The sequence below is a fragment of the Lepisosteus platostomus genome, chromosome 22 (assembly GCF_059453375.1).
Source record: "Lepisosteus platostomus isolate fLepPlt1 chromosome 22, fLepPlt1.hap1, whole genome shotgun sequence".
In the NCBI taxonomy this organism is placed as follows: domain Eukaryota; kingdom Metazoa; phylum Chordata; class Actinopteri; order Semionotiformes; family Lepisosteidae; genus Lepisosteus; species Lepisosteus platostomus.
In genome coordinates, this window is record NC_142632.1 from 14,671,751 (window position 1) to 14,695,968 (window position 24,218).

At 43.5% G+C, this 24,218-nt stretch overlaps 1 protein-coding gene across 13 annotated transcripts in view; it reads right to left on the minus strand.

The window, feature by feature from the left end:
• mtmr4 (myotubularin related protein 4) overlaps positions 1-24,218 on the minus strand; it is a 68,809-nt gene that overhangs the window by 21,192 nt on the left and 23,399 nt on the right. For 8 of the 13 annotated variants that reach the window (XM_088616469.1, XM_088616473.1, XM_088616474.1 and 5 more), the window contains exon 3: positions 8,367-8,456. In XM_088616469.1, the coding sequence (XP_088472595.1) occupies positions 8,367-8,456 (90 nt within the window). Of the gene's footprint in view, positions 1-8,366; positions 8,457-8,949; positions 8,969-21,876; positions 22,288-24,218 lie in introns of those variants that run through there. The other 5 variants (XM_088616477.1, XM_088616466.1, XM_088616465.1 and 2 more) reach the window with 2 other exon arrangements.

Below are 24,218 nucleotides of genomic sequence, written 5' to 3' on the forward strand. Positions count from 1 at the left end.
GTTTTTCTGGTTGCAGGCCTGCATATCTAACTTGGATTTCTGTTGAACAGAAAGAAACACACGGTAAAGGAGCAGAAAAACACTTTGTGCCCCTATTGCAATATATATATATACATATAGCGAGAACACGAAAGACCGCAACAACTCCTTTGCTCAAGTGACCTGACTTGGGCTGACTGGGCGATCCTTATTCCCGAACTGCGAGGTCTCCCTGTAAATTCTCAATAACAGAATCCAAAAGTGACGCATTTCTGCTGGGCAAACGTTTGTGTGGAAAGGTCTGGCACACAAGGCCCCAGGGCAAGGGAAGTCTTTCAAGACGTCAGCTTGCAAAACAGCAGTCCTCCGTGATGGGCTTTATACTAAGGCCCAATCCCAGGTTGTTGAAAACATTTAAATCCTAATCAGCTCAGGCAGGACTTTTTTTGATTGAAAATGCACAGTGCCGCATTTGATCAGGAGGGCAGTTCTCAGAAATCCGAAACAGTTCTTAAGCAAAACCTCTCGTAGGAATGCAAAACACAAAAGTGAATATTCCCTTCTTTTCACATAACATTCCATAATTTAATTTCCCAACAGTTTTTTAGGGCTTCAGTTTTTTTTATGGCTTCCTGAATATTAGCTGGAAGATGAAAATGATATGTCAACAAACACCCCAGTCTTTCTCAGAAGTACCCTCTTCAAGTTTGCTTCCCAATTACCATCTGTAATTTAAGCTTTTCTGAGCTGCATGCAGCACCTCACACATTTCTATAATGAATGCCACCTACCAGGTGTTATTGTGGTGGCCCTGTTCTGAATTAGGTCAAAATTTTGTTGGATTTCCCTTTCAGGTTATACAATGTTTCTAAATCCTTCTTGCCGGTATCATTTGTGTACTTGAACAGTTTACTAACTATCCCAGAATCAAATGAGTTAAATGCTATAATTTAGGAAAGGGTTTGGTCCTAATAGAGATCCTTGTGGTACTCCACTAATTACCGTACATCACCCCAATGACAATGAAAAGTAATTACCACATTAGGGCAATTATTACCATACATGCACCAATATCTGCAGCTTTCATAACTACAATGCACATCACTGGCTTGCCAAAAACTAACAACTGACTTGTTTCGTTACTAAAATAAAATCAGCTGCTGGGTTTTCAACATTTGACTTAGCTCCTAGTGGTGGCAAAGACAGGTTAAATTAACTTTGCTAATACATTCAGTTTAACGCGGTTGACAAGAACCCAATACATATCAAGTTCTTTTACGCATCGCGTAACTTCGACAGATGCTCTCGGAGCCTAAACTACTCTGCCCACAGTAAACATATTCTGAAATCCTTGTGAAAGATCCCCCAGTGTTTTTTTTAAAAAAATAGCAGTAGCTAGACCAATATCTTTAGACACTCATCATCCGTCTGTCTCCCAGTAAACCCATGCTCAGCTGCTTTTGAATTCCAAGCATGTTTGAAAGATAAATATTTGATAAGCATGTGATAGCAGAGGAATGAGGAGAAAACATTGAGGAAACCCCCTAGAAAGGCAGATTTGTTTTTGTCCTGGGCCTGTATGTTGATATAGGGGCTAATCTTGCTATGGAACTCTTCTCTATTACTCTTTCCACCATTAATGCTTAGAGTCTCCAATAAAAAAGAAAGCATTCCCTTAAAATACTAGTTTCCTGTTGGTTGTCAGTGCTGCCTCATACAGCAGTGATGAAATTCCTCCCTGTACACTTGGAATGAGTGGGTGGACCTGAAACATGGATACAAAGAAGATGCAAAAAGCAAAGTCTTATCTTAAAGCAATGGTCTCCCAGACATTCTTTATGAATAAAGAAAGTGAGTTTGTTAACTCACGAGATCCCATAAGCATCTCATGGCCTACCACTATGACCCCTTTGGGGCCTGGCAGGGCCCTTACACCAGCTAACATCAGGGGCTGGGTCTAACGGGCTCAGATCTTCATTCGGACTCCAGCTGTGCTGTACTGACCTGATTCTCAGCCTTGTACAACTACCACAGGATCCTGATCTAATGAGCCCAGAGCTGGGAGGAGGGGTCACCAGCAGGTTGAGCTCCTTCAGAGCAGAGTTGGGAGTGAAAACCAGGCTCCCCTCCAGGACCGGACACCCCTGCACCCCCAATCCTGTGAACGGTGCCATCTCCACAGTTTAATGTCACACCCGAAGGACAGCAGGTCCCACAGAAGGTGCCCCTGATCACCCTACGGTGATGAACTACAAGTTCTGTAATTGTATAGTGACCCATTTTGCCTGACCTTTTTGTTTATACAATATTAATTTATGGTCCCCCCCCCCAGAGTTTTTATTATTCAGCAGTGATGTTTCGTATGAAATTTTCTTTATTAAATTACCACCGTTATCGCTACTGTTTCACGATGTGTTCTTCTTCCAGAAATCTGTCTCAGCTTAAAAAGTGCCAAGAGCTTTGTGTTCTTGTTCATTTTCACTGGGCATCGTTCCTCGTGAAATCTAAAGCAAACGTTTCATCAATAAAATTGCTGAATGCAGGTGATGCATCATGTCAGGAACGTCTGTTGGCCAAGCTGCTCTTCCCAAAATGCAAGCATTAAACTTAACACTTATTGCCTCAATTCTCTGTTTCAGGCTGCCAGCAGGATGCCAAAATCTCCTCTCAACTTATTCGAGTGCCACTCATCCTTCAAAAGTGCCGTGGTGATCTAGCAAGGCTCCGTGGATCATACAAATGTAACATGGGCTGCCAGTAACTCCAGTGACACCCCTCCACTTTCATCTTTTACAGCCAGACCAGAAGACCAGTTCTGAGCAAGAAAACTACACACAATGATAATGACTTACATTTACTAAAATTTCTTACAGATGAGTGAATCATGGTCTCCCTGCCCTTGTAGGACTCATTTTTATAATTGGGTAGTACATCTTACCTGGGAAAGCAGTAAGGGAAAGCAATCAAATTTTACTACCAGCCATTGTAGTTTTGCAGTATATGCAATTTCACGCCTTCAACCACTTAATTTTTAAAGAACCGGGGGATTGAAGAATACCAAAAGCGCTTAAGAAAAAGTAGGTGTCAGACAAGGATGACCAACTTTGTGCTGAAATGAACAGAAACCAAAAGCTGCTGTAATGTAAGCAAGGTCAAAGAGATCAAAACAATCACAAGTTAAACAATCTACAATATATCTAGTGTACTGTAAAAATAGTAAATATATTACTGTACACCAAAATCATCTTAAAAAAGACCCCCCTTTCTCAGCTTCACATTAATACAACCAAACTTTGTATGCAAAATGATTTAGAAAACATTAGCATTTTAGATTTTTAAGAGGCTGAGGTTTAATTGGCTTCACCAGCAACATCGAGTCTTCAGAGACCTTAAACAAGGACAGAACTTACTGAGGAGATGACAGATTAAAACATTGTTCACATTCTGCCAGAATAAGACATTTAGAATCTGCTATCTGCAGAGACTGAGGTTGTTAAGATGTTGCCCAGCTGAAGGAATACATGCGTGGACAGGACGTCAGCAAGGTGATCCTACACCACACATCCCTCTCTGTGCTCTAGGACTATGAAGATGGAGTCCATCAGACAACATGAGTCGCATTAGAAATACGATGACTGCCCTGGTTCCTGTGGTTCTATAGCTGCACATTTGAATTCAGAGGGTGAAGCGGCTTTACTTACAGCCAGAGTTCTAGCCTCTGCAGGGGCAGAAAACATTTTATCACGTTTTCCTGTCTGCAGCTTGAAGCAGCAGGGAAACAGAGGTGACTAATGTTTTTGGATGAGGCTCCTGCCTAAATAATGAACTGGACTACAAGTGGGAGCCCTGTTCACCAAGCTGTCAATCACCGGGCAAAAGATAAATAAGAGAGCAGCCACTGTGAACAGCCGACGACATAAACCACAGCTCGAAAACAAATCTTACAATACACTTGTTCTAGCAATGAGCAGCAGCTATATCAAACAAACTTATTTTTAGGTCACAAGTACACCCGATCTCAGGTCTCATAACCGTGCAGAAGCTCATGCAAGCAGATGCTATAATTCACTTCATTTCCAGCTGCAGTGTGAAGCCATTACAACCAAGCTCTCTGTGTCAGAGACTGGACTGGTTTTTACTGAGTGAGCCAATATCTTACATTTTAATGGATTCAGCCCAAGTGTTATGGCCACTCTGAGCTTTGGTGGGATTATCCCAAAAAAAATCACTACCTTTCCATTGGTTTTAAAACATAAATAAAAGGTTTACTACTCGCTAAACAGCCTTCACTTCTTTTCTTGTAACTGCTGGTTCCTTTCTGTTTCATGTGTGGCACAGCATGGCTGAACGTACCCCTACAACTCGCCTTGTTGTTTGTGTGTGTGTGGGCGGACATTAACCTGAATTTCCATGAAATCTCCAGGTTGTCCAGGAACAAGCATGTGCAACCACCTGTGCCAATTAAAACACAATTTGGATGGCTTCTTACAAATGAACCCGGATGAGACAGGACTGCCAGAGAAATTCCAAAGAAATGGAGAAAGGAAGGAAAAAGATCCTCATCAGGGCTCTGCTTAATCACATTACACAAAGTGAAACTTTCTTTTTAAGCAGATGAGATGTTAACCTAACCTGCCTCCAAATACACAGAGCAATGAAATAACACAGACCAATCACCAACTTATACACCATTACGGGTCTCATATAGAAAGTAAAACCAAAAATATAGGACAACAGCAATCTCATGTAACTGCAACAACATCGAACCTATGCAGCACTTTAAACTTACAAACTCCCTTAGTACGTCAGACAGGCTTCAGCTCCGTCCTAAGGGAATGTCTATCAGAAAGCAATTCAGTTCCATGGCGCATTAAATGCTAAACATTCAAAATAAGAATCATGAAGCTTCTCTTAGACAACTGGAAACATTCTTGTTTGTGGCGATTCTCCAGTTTTGGCATACTTTGTGCAATCACCTTAGACCAGATTTTAGAGACTATGCATTGGTTCAGTAGTGATCTCCGATTCCAGGAGATGAGTCGTCTGTTGCATTATTGGTAGTTTCTTAGCATCTGGAAGCAGATGCCTGCCATCAGGGAACGAAAATATTTCATGTGATATTATGAGCATATGAACAACCTATTGCATTGCACAATGACAGCACCTAGAATGTACTGAGAGCTCAGCTCAGCGTTTAGTGTTTGTAACAATGTCCAGCACTGCAGAATTGGTTTCTTAGGTGGCCATGTACTGTCAATATAAGAACAGAACTGGCAGCCCATCTTGTTAATGGAAGAATGACTGGACTGAGGAAGGAGGGGTCCTGAAGGGATTTTAACTCTTCTGCTTTGGCAAGAAAGCTCTGTGGACTGATGGCAATCACAAGGGGAGCTGAAGGTAACTCCTTATACATAAAACACAGCATAAAGAATGACATGCACTCATTACAAACCTCATTTTAACAGGAAACCCCTGGATGATAATTCCCAGTGAACACAGCATCTAAATACACTCAGATGGGCTGCAAAAACCTATTTCTATTAGGTGTTTTATGCTCTGGAAAATAAATTCAGTCAAACGAGATTTTGGTTTATTGATGTCAAATTAATTCAAACTACACTGCAATATTCTGTGTGTGTTCAGCAAAGCAATTACTTTAATGAGCACATTAATATTAAAAACACCACCACAGCTGTTCTAAACAAGAAAAAAAACCAACAACGTTAAATGCTAGCTCTCACTAATGTGCACATTAACAGAGCTTTCTTAATAAGTGAGTGACGCTGTACTGGGCAGGCTTGTTAAATTTACTCTGACTCTACAGGCCCAGAGAGCCAGTACTATAGTTGACTTAGTTGTAGCTGGAGAAATCCTAAATCCTTGGTGGCTCTCTGAGGGGCGTCACAAGGTGCTGTCATAAAGAGCTGAAAAGTTCAAGGCTATAGGTCCTGACTTACTTAGGGCCCCTGGGATTTCTGGTGCTGCCACTGTGTGGTCCAAACACACAGATAACAGGCGAATCCAGGTGCAGATCAGTTTAGCTGTCTGACCAGAAGGCGTTACAGGGGGTGACCAGGTCAGTCCAGTCCATCATTGGAATACAGCTCCCCTGTATTTCAGACATTTTTACAGCTCGCCGTCTCAGGAAGGCTGGAAGTATCGCGAAGGATACCAGTCATCCTGGTTTCTCATTTTTCTCCCCTCTTCCCTCTGGTAAGCGTTATAAGCGCATAAAGGTACATACAGGTGGGTAGCTGCGTCAGCATGTGTAGGTTGCAAAGGACTTCTCTCACTAAACCAGCATTGGTCTCTTCACAGCTATCTGTTCCAAGACCAGGTTTTCTAACCACCTTCTATTCCTTTACAGATGTCGTCGACATAATATCATCCCTAAAGGATTTCGCCTGAAATTCAATACCTTTTCTTTTGACTGTGATACAACCCAGAGTCACACTGTTAGACTTCTAAAACAATTTTAAAGGTACATACAGTACGTCCAGGTTCAGAGACGGGTTCTTCCCACAAGGTGTCAGACTACTGAACTCCACCCCTACCACTGGCTCACACTGATGTGATTTTTCCTAAGATGTTATGTTATTTAACTTATTGTTACTGCTGCTGTTCTGTGTTTTATGTTTTTGGTGTTTCCTTAATGTCTTTGTCTTTGTATTGGAGCATGCATGCAAATACGCATTTCATTGCACTTGTGCATATGACAATGAACTGAACTGAACGGAGGCTGAGCACAGTATTCAATGATTAAATTCCCATATCTCAGGGCTTGTTAAAACCTTAACTTCAGGCACGAGCCTTTTTGCTGCTGTATGTAGTTTTCACCTGTGTGCCACCAGTTGTCAATCTCAGCAAGGCAAAACACTTCTAAAGGTAGGGGTGATCTAGAACAGCCATTTTGCTAAAGCTAAAGGAAACACTGACAGTCTTTCAATCAGGAATGTTCTGAAGGCATGACAATCATCAGTTTCAGGCTGCTCTGGCCTGAAGGGCTTTCAGTAGTAAAACCCAATCGTTGCTTGAACCTCAGCTATTCGGCTCCAGATACACAAGTGACAAGACGAGCTGCGATCGTCGGGGGTCAGGATTTTTCCCCGTGTATCACTACTCCGTAGGTGGCACGATCTTCTACCCTGCCAAGCCCAGCTGCAACAATCCCCCTCAACAAATGGAGGCTTTTGCACTCCTCTGCATTCTTCCTCTTTGGAAACAAACCAAGAATTTAACCGTGTGCTACCACACTGATGCAAATGCTTCTGTTGCTCATCATGTCTTCACTTGACACGCTTGATTTTCAGATGTAAGTGCACAATTCAGAGAGCTTTTATTAACCTGTCTTACAAAGTGAGCCTGCATTTTGTATTATCCTCTAGGCATTGGACCAATACATCTGACTGCTGACATGTCACGACTAAATATAAGAATCTTCCCCTAGAACAAAGATTTCATTAAGAAGAGACAATCTGATGTGTCAAGGCATTAAATCTCTTCCAAAGAAACAGTCTTTTTGGAAATTACTGTCGACATGACTCAGCACGAATGGATGTACAGGCTGTAATTTGTAAGACGATAGTGGTAAAGGTCAATCTTTTTCTCCCAGCAAGAGGAATTGCGTGAACATACTTCATAAAATAACCCTAAAATACGGTCAGACTTAAAACTCATAAACTGCCCTAAATCTGAGCCACTGAAGTCATCTGGGCTTTCACCAGCACCTGGCACTGAGCTCTGGCAAGCTGGGAGAGTGTGCCTGGGTAGCTTTAACTTTCCCTGGCCCCGACGCCAGACACGCCCCCAGGATCTCCGGCTCCTTTCTTATCTCTCTACTGCTACAGCTCAGCATTACTGCAGCGCTGAAATATTCTGATGGAAAAAATAAATGCAGGGCTGTCCCAGTGCGCTAGCCAGTGTAACTGTACACACACACACGATTTAAAAAGCTTTACAAAACCAGATTCTTAAACCCCCAGCACAATGCAAGGCTGGGAATTTAAGATACCTCTGCTAGGTGCATGCTTCTATGACAAGGAAGTACTGACGAGACTAAGACCGGTAAGATTAGTCACACTTGCACAATTTAAGATTAGTTCTCTGGTGTTTTATGGTCCCCTGCAGGCAGATGCACACACTAAAACTTGTTTTGCATAAAATGTAATGTGAATCAGAAACAAGACTTGGTGCACATTTTCTGCTTGTTGTAAGGATAACCCATGATCTAGCTGACAAACAATAAGACCATCCAGTGGACTGGGTAGATGAGAGACGCCTAACAGACGATGCACTAAGGAGTACTAATCAGGCAATGTCAGGTCCCAAGGAACAAGCTTTTCCAGGGACGTATTGGCAGGTCGGTGCAGATGAAGTGCCTCACTCACCTGCAGGCCCTCCTCCTCCTTCACCAGCTCCTTGTGGGGGAACAGGTCCTTGGCCTGAATATACTCCAGGCTAGGGGGTCCCTCTTCACCCTGTCACGCAAGGAACAGGACAGTCAGCTCTCTGGACAGTGAAGACATGCACAGTGAACAGCACACGCAGCTATGAGTCTTGAACGCACACACAGAAGACTGAAAGAAACCATGCATTTACTCTATATCCTGGGTTGCTCCCTTTAAATGATTAAATGATTTTAATTCCACATTCATTACTCAGATGAAACACCGGCTTTATGCCCATTGCTTGCCAGGATAGGCTCCGGCTCCCCTGCGATCCTGAATTGGCTAAAGCGGTTGGAAAATGGATAGATGGATGGATTTCTAGGCTTCTAAAAATTAAAATGCTACAAAGGAGGAAGTCTAAACATTACATCATACATTATATGTTCCTGGGCTTTAACATCTGAAGTGCAAAAATACTCTACACGACTGACCATGAAGTCAGCAATTATGTGTATGCAAATATTATAATCTTAATGACATTTTAAAGAAAGTCAAATAGGAAAGAACACTAGTCAGAGCTCACTTATTTAAACAACTTCCCAAATTCTCCCGGATCCTTTTTTTTAAAGTTTGTTTTCCCAGCACACATGGGATGAGCAAGTCGATGTCCCATTTGGCAGTCGAGAAATGCGACAGACATCACGCACAACAGATTACATATTGACCCCGTGTGTTATGCAATGCAAACGCTATCCAAGGCAGCAGGTGAAGGGGCACTTCATTTGAACGCTTGAAAGATTTAAAAGAAAGAAGAAAAGGACAGCTACCTAGGAAAACTTGAAGACTGTTGAAAATATCCAAGCAGCAAATACCATTCACTCGTCTTGTTACAATTTTAAATCTGAGTGGATCCTGGCTTCCTATGGGTGCACCACAAAGCAACACTATTAAAATACAGAAAACCGACTGCGATGATTCAGTATATGAACACTGCATCATTGAACCGATCATTTCCAGGTGTTAGGAGAATAACTAGCCTGCCGTTGCCAGCTGGTAACCATCTCCCCTGGACCCACATCGGAGCTGTGGCAGTAGCCACTGCTTCAGAGGCCAGCAGAGATGAGAAAGGAATGAGTATCTTGATATGAATCAGCAAATACTCTCTTTCAGGTACAAATGTTTGGCAGGACACTTAGGGTTCCTGGGTAGAAAATGGTTGAGGGCCCAGATCTTGGGTGTGGACTGCTGCAGTAGCCTTAAGAAAGGTATAAATGAGTACAATTCTAAGAGCCCCTGCTTAAAAGTGTCAAATACTACTGGTCAGATCAATCAGCTTTTTACTTTTAGTAAATTACTAAAGGATTACTAGCCCATTTCTACCTTACTTTAAGGAACACGACCAAGAACAATGAATCATTAATACAGTCCAATAAAAGGCCCATGAAATGCACTTGATTAAATACCTTTTCGTGTAAATCTGAGAACCTTAAGAGCTTTTGCCTGTTCTCACTCTGAATAGCCTTCTTGAAAAAGACATAAGACAGAGCAATTAAGACCCGTCACAGGACAATATCAGTTTAGATCAGTGCATAGCTACTCCAAATGATCTCAATTTGCCCAAAGCTTGGACACTTTACTTACTTTAGAAAGAAAGAAGGTTTGGATGCAAATGCAGACCAGTTTGGGAAGCCTTCATGAAGAAATCTTTGGTTAGTGATACGCTGGTACAGAGGAAGAAGTCAACCAGAAATAAGTGTCTTACAGAGAGGCTGAATTAAGTGCAGTTGCCGTGACCAGCTCCGATTCCAGGATCAGACCCAGGGTAGATGACCTACCCCACTGGCTTCCCAGTCAATAGCTCCACCGCTGAGATAGTCTAGCCAGCAATCTGGAAGAGTTATAAACCAACAGGGGGGACTCTAAGCTCTGTTCTCAGCACATATTATGGGCTCAAAGCCAGGGAAGTCAATAGACTGTAGGAAAAGGCTGAACAGCAAAGCATTATAATGCAGCTGTATTGAAAGGGCAAATTTACATGGAAATTTCACATGTCAAATCATCCCAAACATTGCATAGGGAGGGGATTAAATTAACAACCAAAGCAATGAGTTTCCTATGGCTCAAATCATCATCTGTTACTTTCAAGAGGGTTTGGATGGAAACCAATCCAGAAGAGCTAAATGGTATAAAAATCTCCCTACCCTCCACGCATTCAAAACTCCAACAGCTGTCCATCAGTGACCTTTCTGCTACTCGTTGAACTTCTGGCCAACACGGAAATATCCTTGCGACTGTAGCTCTCCTAGCTTAGGAGAGGGCAGTACAGCTTTAAATGTACGATCTACTTTCTTCACATTTACAGTGAAGTACCCCAATGACATGGGTATCAGCAGGACCGCTCCCTGTAATCCTACTGTGATCTAGTGCTCAGAGGGATGCAGGAGTGCTGGCACATGCAGTGCGCCTTGAATCTGAAAAGCAGGTGCACTGTAATGGATATGCTGTGTCTCATGGGAGAGATGATCGGCAGCCAGGAGTTTCAGGTCCATGAGATACGGACAGTAAATCTTTCGACCGGCACCAGAGAGCAAAGCTACAGCGCGCCGATCTATACGGAGGGGTCCAGCTCAGGCTGTCCAGCATGTGCGCGCTGGCTGCGGTGCTGTAGACGTGGCATCAGCCAGCCTGAAGACCAGAGCAGTCCGGCAGAATTAGAGAGGCTGCCTGGCATGATGCTCCAGACCTGGAGAATCGACTCAGCACCTCGCTTAAAATCCCCCCCCCCCCCACAGCACTTCAAGAAGAAGCCTAAGGGGACTTGCATGCGTTACTTACTAAGATTGAACCTCTGGCAAATCGCAGGATATCAGAATATGCAGTTGGAGGTGGAGACCACAAAATACACAGTCAATACATTATATAAAATCAATGTTAAGGAGCAAAATTTACATTTCTCCCCACACAGTCAAGGATATGATATGAAATTTTATTCACTATATCCAATATTTCATGAAAAAGGCTCTTACCAAAAACAAACTTCTTACTTTTATTAATGGCTTCCTATTAATAAAACCCTAATGAGCAGTTTCTATCCGAAATAAAAGCTTAAGTGTCACAGATGAGGCTATTTTCATTTGACAATATTTTTGAATAATATTAATTCTGCTTCTATCAGCATCAAATGATCCATTTAAGTTTGAGAGACTGTGTATTTGATTCCTCTTAGAAGGTTTCATATGAGGTTAGACCTATGTGCCCTGGACAACTCTATCCAGGTGGCACTGTGGACACTTTCTTGTGAATCCTTAAATGGGATTATCTCATGTTCCACAACTCCAATCAGGGCCTCTCTCTGCAGAAGAAGTGGACCTGGTTGGCTGGTCTTACTGCAGATAAGAAGTCTGCCTTTCCTCACCACTGGATCCCAGTCTGTCTTGTTATTACAGGGCTCGGGCCCATGGTGTCAGCAGTGGGATAGTGGAGGCTTGGAATGCTGCTGCTGGCATAGTTAAGGCCTTGCGGTTTTATTTTTATTTAGAGAGTTTTATTTTTGTCATAGTGTTTAAGCATTAAAAGAGATAAAAAAGTTCATAAAACGAAAACAATAATGGCAGTATTCATTTGCAGTTTAGACAAACGTGATGCTGCCAAAACTGACATAAAAGAGTCTAGATCCACTTTTGTTCATGCTCTTTTTGTGCAGTCAGGACTGACACAGGTGTTTGGAAGATGTTAGGCTATTTATAGCTCTTCTGCTACATTCAGGTAGTCAAAGAGTTTCAAAAATGTCATTATTTACTTAATCCTTCTTGCTTGTGTGCAGGAATTTAAATAAGATCAGACACCTGCTATCTCACCCAGGCCAACAGGTTGGAGAGGAAAAGACTGCAGTCTAAATGAGAGCCACACTGGGCCCTAGTTGCATTCTGAATTATAGCACCTCCAACAACCAGATATTCTGTATTCCCTCTTCAATTCTTATTAATCCATATAAATGACTGCAGATACCCAAAGTGGGATAAACAGAGAATTGCAAAAATAAGTGAAAATGAGAACAATGCTGTGTAACTACAGTATGTTTTTTCGTTGCTACAACAGCTAGTTAAAGTATTTGGGATCAAGACAAAACAAAATTAAAAGCTTCCAGATGGTTCAAACTTCTAGGCATTGGAAAAATGACCTTGTGGGTAGTGCTGCAATGAGAATCCCTTTCTCACGCCAACAGGATTTGACTATGCACATTTCAAATGTTTCGTAATTAAAGAAAGAGTTAAACAATTAGATTTCCTTGTGCTTTCCTTCAAAAAAAGCATGCACTTCATTTCAACCAATAGAATTGCTGTACCTGCAGTAACAAATTAATCATTTTAGGCAAAAACAATATTGAATACGGAAGTATATTAGTGACCAATGCAAATTAAGTGTTTAAATATTGCATCACACTTAAAAATATTTTTTGAAGGATGGGCTTCAGATGAGGTTGGTCACAAGAACCCTTGTAAATACTATTAGCTCTGCAGAAGCATGCAAACCTGCTTAGTAATTACTTCTTCTTTCCATGTTGAAGTCATGCATGTACTGACTTTTTCCATTAATTCGCACATTTGTGCTCTACCGTAATTTATTGTGCGTTTAACACATATACCACAGTAAATTTAGAAAGGTTTAGTTTGAATTTAATTTACAATTAAAAAAAAGGGAAATTCAAAAACTTGCTGTGTTTAAGCCAGATCCTAATAATCGACCTCTTTTTCACAGCCTGTCCCCAACAGGCGAAAGGCATTTTGGGTTGTCACAAGTGAGCTAAGTAACGCTGCCCAGTTCGTGACAAGCCTCTCTCTCCCCCCTTCAGAAGCTCAGATCTCTATGCAGCAGGTGTTTTGTCTCATCTGTCACTGTCAGAGACAGGGAGCCGCATAGCTGCTCCTCACAGAAGCCCTAGAAGGAGAGATGATCTATGTACAAAAAAACAAAAAGGGGGGTTTCAGGTGAAAAACGACTACAAACCCTCCACTGCCACAGAGCCGTATCTCCAGCAGTGGTGATTTCAATCACCTTAATGGGAAAACAACTCTAGGGGGCGCCACAAAGATGAACAAAGGTCACAAAGTGCTGACTGTACCAGGGAACATTTCTTAACATATGCATGAACGTCAGGGGCACTATGTTCTGAAGACCTGTGGCACTGCATTTTATCATAGACCATACAGCAACTGTCAATAAGGAGCATTGCAAATTTAAAAACAGAGACCAACCAGTATAAAGTCTGTTTTTAGCTAGAAGACTAGTCCATTACAGTGATGATATTGGTTTGTGTTCCACATGATCTCTAAATTACTTCACTGAACTTGTCACTTAGTGAATTGATAATAGGTAAATCGTTCCAGGCCTTTAGAAATTGATACTTTTACACCTACCTATAGAACCTGCTGGACTGGGGCTCTCCAAGGCCTGTGCTAAAGCTATTTTAATTGAAGTAACGACCAAAACTCGAGCAATCCACAGCTTTGTTCATGATTTCCAAGTTCATCAATCTCATTTACACCTTTGTTTGCACAGAACCAAAGAACAGGAGCTGTGTTTTTTTTGACAACCGCAGAAAGAGCACAGCAGAGTGAAGCAGTAGCAAAACATTCCTTTTGCGTGCTAAGAACTGCAGAGAAAACTGCGTGTAGACAGTTGCCAAGAAGGCAAGAAGCCCCTTCTTAGTCCACAAATGGGTCACGAAATTGGAAAGGCACAGCTGGAGCTGCCTCCGAGACCCCCAGTGAATCATTCATTCTGTTCAGTCCTGAAATTCCCCGTATTCTGACAACAGGAAAGAAAGTGCAGAGAGGGAGTGTGCTCTGAAATTCTCACAGAATGTGTCTTTCAAGAGAAGACACTGACTGAGGTTAATATAATTTGATGCTACATTAGAGCCAGTCTACCTGCTAATTTGATGCAATAAATTGTAATTAGAGCCCAGCTGTGTAAAAACAGTGGTCTGCATTAATGCCATGTGTCCTCATTAATGCCCATAAGCACCTTCTGAAGCAAAGTCATCCCAGAATTATGTTTTTGAGGGTTTCATGAAAGACGGAGTGATTTGACAATAGTGATTTACTGTCAGTTTTTAAGGAAGTTCTGTATAAGCTGAGGTAGGCTGGTCAGTGTTTCAAAGTTTAGTTTTTCCCCAGTCCTCAGCCACCTTGACTAACAGAAATGCTTGTGGATGTGAAAGCAGTCAATGAGATGATGATGATGCTCAAAGTAAAGAACAGGACTCATTAAGGTGGACACATTCATGGCGGAGATGAGAGTTGCAATCGAACTTCACATAATCACATTAAGTTGCTTATTTTTCTTTGCAGAACAAAATAAAGGTCTGCACTGCAAACTGGTCCACTGGCAATGGCAAATAACTGGGAGAAATCAGTAGGGCCACCATCATAAAAAAACACCTGGATTTCCCATTCAAGAATTATTACAAGTATTCACAGGCAATGCCCGGTGACAAGTGACCCCCACTGCGTCCTCTTTCCACCAGGCAAACCATAGAGGCACAGGAGCAGTTTTAAGGGTCAGTAACCAGCAACACAGGTGCCAGTTTCCTACCCGACTGCCTTTTCAGATGGGTTTTTCCGAATGTCTAGGAGACCATGGAGGAATGGATGACCGGGCACATCCTCCCTGTTCCCACTTACACTTCGTAATTCCAGCATCCGTATGACTTAGATTAGAGATATCAGGCTACCTGAGAACTTGACAAAGTAGTAAACAGTAGCAGTAGCTTTGACTGTTCTTTACAGTGAATTTTCACTTCATCCCTCAGCATGAGTTTATTCAAGCATCTAAGCAAAAATCGAGTTGATTAAGTATTTGAAGCAAACATTAACAACCCACTGATGCAGGACAACCAGGAGGAATTCAAGGAAAGCACCCATCGATGGCTACATCTACTCCGGTTACAGAAAGCTTGGATACTGCAACCACTTCTGCATTAGTGAGAGGGCTCTGACTTAGTCCTCACTCTAACATACCTGCTGGGGGGGACATTGTGTCCTTCTTGTGGAGTGGATGGGCAAACCTGTGTAGAAACCTGACTCTGGCCTGAGGTCACTGCTCCTGACCTGGCCTGAGGGCATTTTAAACAGACCCCTGCTGTTGTACGTGACACCTCTGGAATAGCTAAAGGGCAGGGAAAACTATCAGGAATAGCCACAGGGCCAAAAATAGAACGGGCAGTCATGAACCCCAATTCATGGCAATAACATCAGTTGACCATCTTGGACTCTGACTGGGAAACAGACGGGTTATTCAGAAACCATAGTAGTTAAAGATACTTGAGATCCCTGGCTTTCTGATAACCTCTTTATCTAATGGTAGACAACTGCCCAGAATCTTACAAAGCACCATTATAGGTAAAAGGTAACAGGTCAAGCACCAGTAGCTTAGAGCTGAGAGAACTTAATTCTTACGGATAACTGACATTTATGTGCCTTACAGCATTGAAGTGTCTGAGGAATGAGTCACAACAGGTGAGAGAGAAAAGCTGGAAGCTGGACAAAGGTCAGAGACCTCTTATTTCATCAAAGGTTTATGGGAAAGGGAGGAAAACGGACAGCCCAGGGGCTCGGGATTGTCCTAAGGTCAGAGAAATTCTGATGGGAGTGTTGCTACAGCTAGGCACACAGAAAAAGGCAAGGTTTGCTCAAGGCAGGGTTTCAAACACCAGGCAGCCTCCCTTTCCAGATTAAAAAAAAAAAAAGTCTGCAACTTTCTGATTTGTTTACATTTCCAAAGATTTAACAAAAAGAAGCAGCCCCCCACCCCCAATTCCAAATACAGAAACAGCACTTACAAAATCACACTCTTAGAATAAAAAATGTAGCACTGTTCTTGGAACAAAACGTAGTGTGCTGTTCAGCTCTCAAGACTATTCGCTCTTAGGGAATGCGAGGGCCCATCCCAGTTTTCTGCCCAGAGCCGGTACAGGCTTCCTGTTAATTCTCATTAGCATCTGAGAGAAACCCCAGCAGCTCCAGCACCCAGCACCCAGGCCAAGAGGCAGGTGAATACTGAACCCTAACGTTTGCCATTTATACAATATTATTAGGCAAACAGGGCAGCAAGAAAGAAGAATAAACAAAAAGGCTACCGTTATGGTATAAAGTTTACATATTGGAATTGGACAATTTCCACAGCCTTTTGGGATGAAGTTTGTCATCTGTTGACAATCATACAGAGTTAAAATGAAAATGGAGCAAGGGCCATTCTCAAGACAGCTTTTCTGCCAGCGAGCTCAACGTGGCATTAAAATCCATCCAGTACACTTTCGAGAGCTGATTTTCCACCTGCCTCTGGAAGCCAGGAAGAAGGGATGGGAAATCCCAGCAGTTTATTTCTGGGAACAGTAAAGCATCATGACAACATGAAACATTGCCGATCACTCCACACAGATGTTTACAGACCTCAGTTTTCTCCCCGTGACATGAAAACTGCGCAACTTTTACCTGCCCAAGAAAGGGCCAGATGGCTTCAATAACGATGCCAGTAATATGAAAAAACAAGCACAACACGAACAGTAACTTCTGATCTGTAAGAAAAAGGGCTGTGGCTTTGCTAATAGAATACAGTCACACTTGGCCCCAGGTACCGTAGATGTGTTTCCAAGGCTTACTATATAGGTGTGGGTTCTCGAAACCCACACTGTGCCAATTCAGTGGTGAAACAGATGAAGACGCTCTTTACCAGGAGCAAATTGCAATCGCACAGTGAGGTGGCGTATTTTGAGGAGTGAATAACCAGGAGATAAACATGCGTTCAATAACAGTGCTGAGTGGGTCTCAGCAGGCAGGTTTCAGAGCGGATGCTTGAAATGACCACATCGGATCTGTTTTTTTTCCTACACATTTAAGCTGTGCCATTGCATTCTGTGCCCCGGCTGCAGGAGATGAGCTCCCCCCTGCCCCTCGAGCCCAAGACGGCGCAGGTCTGGTCCCCCGCGATTTCTCCGTTCTGCTTAGTCACTCTGCTACACTAACATCCCCTCCCCCAGCCCCGCCGACTGCTGTCCGTCCCCAGCCCCGGTGAGCGCTGTGAAGCTGATCACAAACAACACACGCATTCCAAAGTCTGTGGAGCCACTGCACTATTAAAAAACCACTCGTTTCTGCTCCAGTACCCAGTAGGCAAGCCAGATTGCACTGCAAAAAAAACAACCTGAGCCACAATTTCTGCTGGGAAGTTCCGGGCTTCAAATACTCATCAGGACTATTCTCAAACCTACACATTCCAACAATCCAGTTAGCAACTCCTGGAGAATTTCCCTCTTTACTAGCGGAAAGGAGCTTTCTGTGGACACGGCATCTGTCGATGAACAAACCTTTAAAGAGGAATATTTTTTTGTCAAAGGAAACGCACTGCCTATTTGAGATTGTTTTCTTTGCCACAACAAAGGGAAAATGTCATTATGCCTTTTAATTCATTAACAGACTTTCTGCTAAATCCTTTTTAATGTCGGGGGGGCAAGGAAACACCCTGATTTATACGTGTGGGGATTGCTTTGTGGGAGCTGTCAGAATGCAAAAAATGCACACACAAAAAAAGCAATGCCATTCTTGAATTGCAGTGGCATTTAGATCTTTGGCAATACAAAATTACTGTGGCTCATGGGCTCAACTCGAGGTTAGTATTAAACCCAGCATTCAAGGCCAGACAGACAGCCCCACCAAGGCTAGGAGTCTAGTTGCCATGGAAATGCTTTGTTAGAGAAGCAAGAAACCCCTTCATTCACAGCGAAACCATATTCGCTCACTCTGTGCACGGCTTTGCTACCTATTAGCATTCTCTCAATCGCCCAGTAAACCCTGTGCTGTAGGTCCTGACTTCAACGCCAGTTTCTCCCGTTTAACAGGAGAATTAAATCAGCTAATGGTACTGCAGAGGGGGAGAGAGAGCTTTAAGATAGGCGCATAGCCCCAGCACGCTATGCAAGGTAAAAAAAACCTGATCCACAAATTGGCTGTGAAGCCGAACTTTGATATTGAGTCCAAATCAGGTGGGTAGAAAACAACCACATGTGATTCTTTCTTTTTTAAATCACAAAAACAGAAAAAGAAAAATATATAAAATCCTCAAACCTATGGCCACTTCCACAACGCTGAGTATGGTCTTTTCTCTTCCGTTTGCGAGTTAAGGTTTAGCAACTGAAACGGGCCCGATAGGCAAATCTTCACGGGCAGCAGCAGAAACGCCAAAAAAACACCTCCGAGAACCTACCCCTCTCCAACCGGCAGACACACAGGCCAACTTAAAGGTTTACAAATCAAGGCTGTATGGCAAATACCAATCAAAACAGCCAACAACAGGATAAGCAGAAGAAAATGGGGTTTATAAAAAGGGAATTATTAAAAAAAAGTTCCGTTAAGGTAAAAATAATTATTGTCATGATATGTCAGCACTTAAAAAAACTGAGGTTCCTTTAACCTTTGTTTCCAATGTTACTTAACGGCATCGAGTCACTTTAAGATTGCCCGGAAATACAGAAGGGAGAAAAACATGGAGGCAGTGCAAAATCTGGAAAAGCTGAGCTAACATTCAATGTGTATGCAATCAGCCGGGATGCTATTTGTCCCAAAACTGTACCAAGGCTTCCCCTAGAGACCGACGTGAAGCACACACATCTGTGCTGGTCTGCGCCTGAGCTAGTGTGGTTCACAGGAAGACTGTGCCCAAGAACATTCACTCCTTCCCCCCCATTACCAAACTAAATATTTCAGAGAGAGCTAAATATTTCAAACCACAAGGCTTGTGCAAGTCTAAACCTGATTCCAAACCATGTGTGCAGAAGCCGAGAACAATGCGAAGCCCTTCGTCACATCCTGAACTGTGCTGCCATACTGCTGCCCTGGACTGCAAATAAAATCAATGCCTTTGTTGTGACAGTTAAGATTTTTTTTTTCCCCTGCATGAAGCATCATTGATCAATTTAAAAAATTACACCACATTCTTCTAATGAACAAATTAGTGTTTAACACATTTAACACATGCCTGTTGAACTGCAAAGAGATTCAGACATCTCCATTTGGGACATTTTAGGGTGCTTAAGTTATCCCTCAGTAGGCTTGGCTTCAACTTTCTAAAGGGTTTCAGTCTGCGTTGCTCATATCTCAGAAGTCTGGGAGCAGTTTGTAAAAGGTGAGCCACGGAGGAAAGCCCTGCTAGATGGATAAATCGCTTTCTAGATGGAAAAGTAAAACCCATTGAGGGTCACTGAGGATCTTCCCTCTTATGATGCTTTCACAGTCAGCCCAGATAAAAAGCCCTCTGAAACAACAGGAATGACAGAGACCAAGCTGGAACACTACAGCAGTGGCAGAATGCGTATGTCTGGGACACTTCTCTACTCTATCTAAGCAGATGGGCCCTGTCTGGCTGAAGACCCCGGTCACTAACAGAGTCTGGCAGAACCTGGCAGAGCACTGCTGGAGGTCGGCTGTGAACGACTTAGGCACCAGCACTTCAAAAACCACCCCTCAGCCCTTCTAAGGCACAAAGGCACAAAAGTTCACTCTTCCATTTTTTTCCCCCCCCCAGAAACATTTTCTTCTTGTACTGCAGGTCTAGAGAGCGCGCGGGCTGTTTGAAGAGCAGTCCAAGGGCTATCCTTGAGAATTAAGAAGGACAGCGCAAGAGGGCCTCTGAAGACAGCAGTGGAGAAACAGGAATGACAGCCAAGCCCATCTGCTGTCTCACAGCGAGGGCTGCCTGGAACCGTGGCGTCCAATATATTTGTGTTCAAACGGGCTGCGCTAGCACTCCAGCACAGCAATGCAAAATTTATCTGGAGCTCCAATTACACCTGGGTTTTATTTAGGCAGATGCATTAGAGCACGGTGCCCTTTGAAAAACAAAGCACAGAGCAAAACCTTTTCAGACAGGTCGTCTGCAGTTTATACAACAATCTATTGCTCCAGTTTAGTACACACCAACGAAAGTGAATTCTCTTTAAATTTCCTATTTAATAGAAAAATTCTAATGTAACTGTGTTGACTTTTTCTGTAGGTTCTGAATACAATAATGGCATACTGAACTCCAGTACTGTACAGCATTTCACAGAGGTACAGTAAACATTTCATAGAAGGCAATACCAACGGGACAGCTGGATGAGGACAACATGCTCATGCTACAGGGGTTGGACGAATATTTCTCCCTTACATTGAGTGTTCAGATGTTTTAAGACTCCAGACCAAAACCAGCCTTAAATTTTTTCAATCAATTAACAAAGTAATTACCAAATGAACAAGATGGACTTTCTATTGTTTGTGAACTTCATGTTATTAACCTTCCAGGATATTTGGAACTGCATCCTGAAATACAAAAAGAAGTAAAAAAAAGTCCTACTGAAAGCTTCAGAATTTAACAGAGAAAAACAGTAGCAAACTAAATATAGACAGTCTTCCATCACCGAAATCAAGTACTCCATCATACTGAGTGTGCCTCCAGGCACAGAGGAAGGATTTGTAGGAAGGTATGTAGGAAATATTTCTTAAACTTTGAATACTTTCAGGGCACAGTCAACAGAACTGCCATGTAAAGCATTAAAATTAACTCCCCAGCAAAAAACACTTCATATACCACAGCAGAAGTATACTGACATGGTCCTTCACGGAAGAATGCATCTTATTACCACAAACTTCAGCCATGTGGTTATGGGTGGTGCTCCTGTTTCAAGTCTGAAGGGTTTGCCGATGTGTGCCTAACGGAGAGACGGGGACAATGCCACAGCCTGCTCTTGCCCCAGCTGCATCACAGCAAATGAAACCCAGACGCTGTAATGTGCAATCACAAGCATCCCAGCTCCAATTTCTCACCATCCCTTTGGTTTAGAATAACAAATCCCGTCTCCAGCGCTGCTATGAAGGCATCCTCACCCTTCACATTCCAGCGACATGATGGACAGACGCGGTCCTGGCTGTCTTCAGTCTAGGACGCTCTAAAGTAAAGGTCAGAGTTCATCCTGCGTGACCTTTTCACTTCACCATGCCTCCACCACAACCACCATCTACACAATACAAGAAAGCAGTCTGCACATTGCAGTCCACGAACACAGACTGTGTTCTAACCTTTCTAACATTTGAAAACAAAAAGGAATGTCTATTCACAAAGAAAATCCTAGACACTCCTTCACGTGCATAAAGGTGTGCGGGTTTGCTTGAAGGACAAAACAGTGTTTTCATTTACACAACTGTTTCCAAAGATTATATTTCCTCCCCCTCAAAATAAAAAAAACACATATTCGACTCCCTTTCCCATGCACACAGCTTAACAGCCCGTTTCCTAACCATCACCTTCTTTCAAATAACTTCCCTATTTCCAGTCAGAAAGCCGTCCCATCTCTGGGAAAACAGCAGTCGCGACACTCCAGGCGTTCGTGCAGCTGTGCCTTAACCAGGCGACTCCTGCAGAAGTGAGGGTGCAAAACACAACCCAGAGGAAAAGGAATGGAATGGAAGAGCAGACTTACAAAGCAGTTCAGCATAGAGCAGGAAACGCGCGCAGCCAGGCTCATGTTCAGAGAAAGGTGGGCTGTGCCGGAGAGACCCACAGCCAGGGAAGCAGTATGGCCAGATTATACAGTGCCGGCAAAACCATTCTTCCCCAGCACTGCCCTGGTCCTCACGGCAACCCCCCTCTGCCCCTGCCAGTGCTGCCCCAGGCCCCCGCAGGCTCCTTCTGTGTCTCAGCGGCAGCAAACAACAGGAGCGTCCATGACAAAACCAGGCAGATTCCCCTCTCCGGTCGGCTGGGATAAAAAACAAGCGCGCCAGCAGGTGCACAGGCAAACAGCAAGGAGTGATGTGGAGACAGAGAGAGAGAGGAAAGGGGAGGGAGGGGCTCCCGACGAGACTCCACCTCCAACTAGCACCCCCTCTTCTCCCCCCTTCCTCGCTCTCTCACTTCATCCCCTCCCCAGCCCCCTCCTGATCCAGCCTGCCTCCTCGCCACACGACCTCCATAGCGTTGTAGAAACCGCGGCCAGCAGGGAGAGGGTTGTCACGCCCGACGTGCTGCCTGGAGAGCAGCGGAAGGCTGAAGGAGACAGAAATCAAAATCTGTCTGCCTGGCAGAAACAGCAGCTAGATTCTCTTGTAAAGACCCAGTATTTTATCCCACACCCTCGACCAAAACCTACAGTACTGTAATCCTGACTGACACAGGCTGGCGACACAAGCTAAGACACAATCTGCTTCCCTGAAGGAGGCTAGCAAGGAACTGCTCACACAGAGGACCCGATGATGCAATCGTGTTTATTTCCGAGACGAGGTAGGGTGGGAGAGGAGGAGTGTGCACGCAAGTGACTGAATGGCTCTACGTTTCGTTTTCCTTTCCTGCTGTGCTAAGCAGCATCTTCCTGTTGCTGTAGCACCTTTTGCAGCAGCGCACGTCAACATTTAGCACCGTATGCGAGGCCAGAAGACGGCAGGAATCACCACTGAGCATCAATGACACAGCATTCTGCTGCACAGTACTCTCTCTCTCTCTGCCTGCTTCCTCCTCTACTGTCCTGGCCCATGCTGCGATGAGTCACTGCCACAGTAAACTGCATCAATATCACACACTGCTGCAGAGCTCCTGCACACTGCAGCAGCTACAGAACACTACATGCGGTACTGCAACGCTGTCCAAGGGTCATAACTCACAGCTGCCTTTAGGAAACATTTACTGCCCAACTGGTATACGGTATGTCTTTCGCAGAAGCATATTTATTGAGCCGGTGCTGGACATCTTAAGAGCTGCACGTGACTTGGCTTGACATTGAACTGTTCATATCACTAATGCATTGGAACTGTCAGGTGAAACATTTTCATATAAAAAAAAAAAAGAGATACCAGTTTTAAGAGAGAGACAAATTAATGCACAGTCAGCTTGCAAAGTGGGGAGAATAGATCTTCTATGATTATATTAACCATAACCCTGCAGCTAATCAAAAACACTGAAGAGAAAGAATAGAGCCAGACATACAATTAATCTTTAGTTATTTTCGTCTTAAAACCAGCATTTCCAAGATTTTCAGCCTATGCCTGTTTAATGCAGAGACTTTTGGAAATTGAGGCCTTAAGAGATTTTTGGGGCTTAAGTCATTTAATGCATTCACTTGCACAAACTAAATCTCTTAGGACAGCCAACAAGCAAGTTAAGAGCGATACTGATTGGCAAAACCTGCCAGCTACTATGGTATAGCTCTCTTTGTAGAGCAGCTGAGCCACTAAGTCATTAAAAACTGCATTCACGTTACTGCAAACCACATCAAAGCATTTTAAATCTTTGGCCGGGGAAAGACCACACAATATTCAACTCACAAAGCTGAATTTTGTTTCTGTGCTGCTTATTCAACGCTACAGCAAGAGGATGCTGAAGTTCCAACCACACAAAGCTGGGAAGCATGACTCATCTCTGCTCCGGCTGTGCCAGGCGATGCCCAGTAGGGGGGCAGAAAGGCCCTGAAAGCTGCCCCTTCTTCTCCGACACATCTGGCAGTGGTAGAAAAGGCAGCCTGCCCCAGCTTGATACAAGAATGCCAGCTGATGACATGTTTTAAGAAGTCCTGTTGAAAATGCAAAACGTTTTTTTTTTTAGCCCCATCAGCTCTTTCCAGTGGGAGCAGCACCAAACCCCACCCTTGCAGGAGATGACATTTGTTTTTCCTTTCGATCCACCCCCCACCCCTGCCCCCAACACGCAATTTGGAGTTTCACATTTTTAATCTCCTCATCTTGCGCAGACAGCCAGCGTACCAAGCGCAAGAGAGATTAAGCGAGTGCACTCGCAGCCTCTGACACATGTGGTCAGGTCATGTGCTTTTCA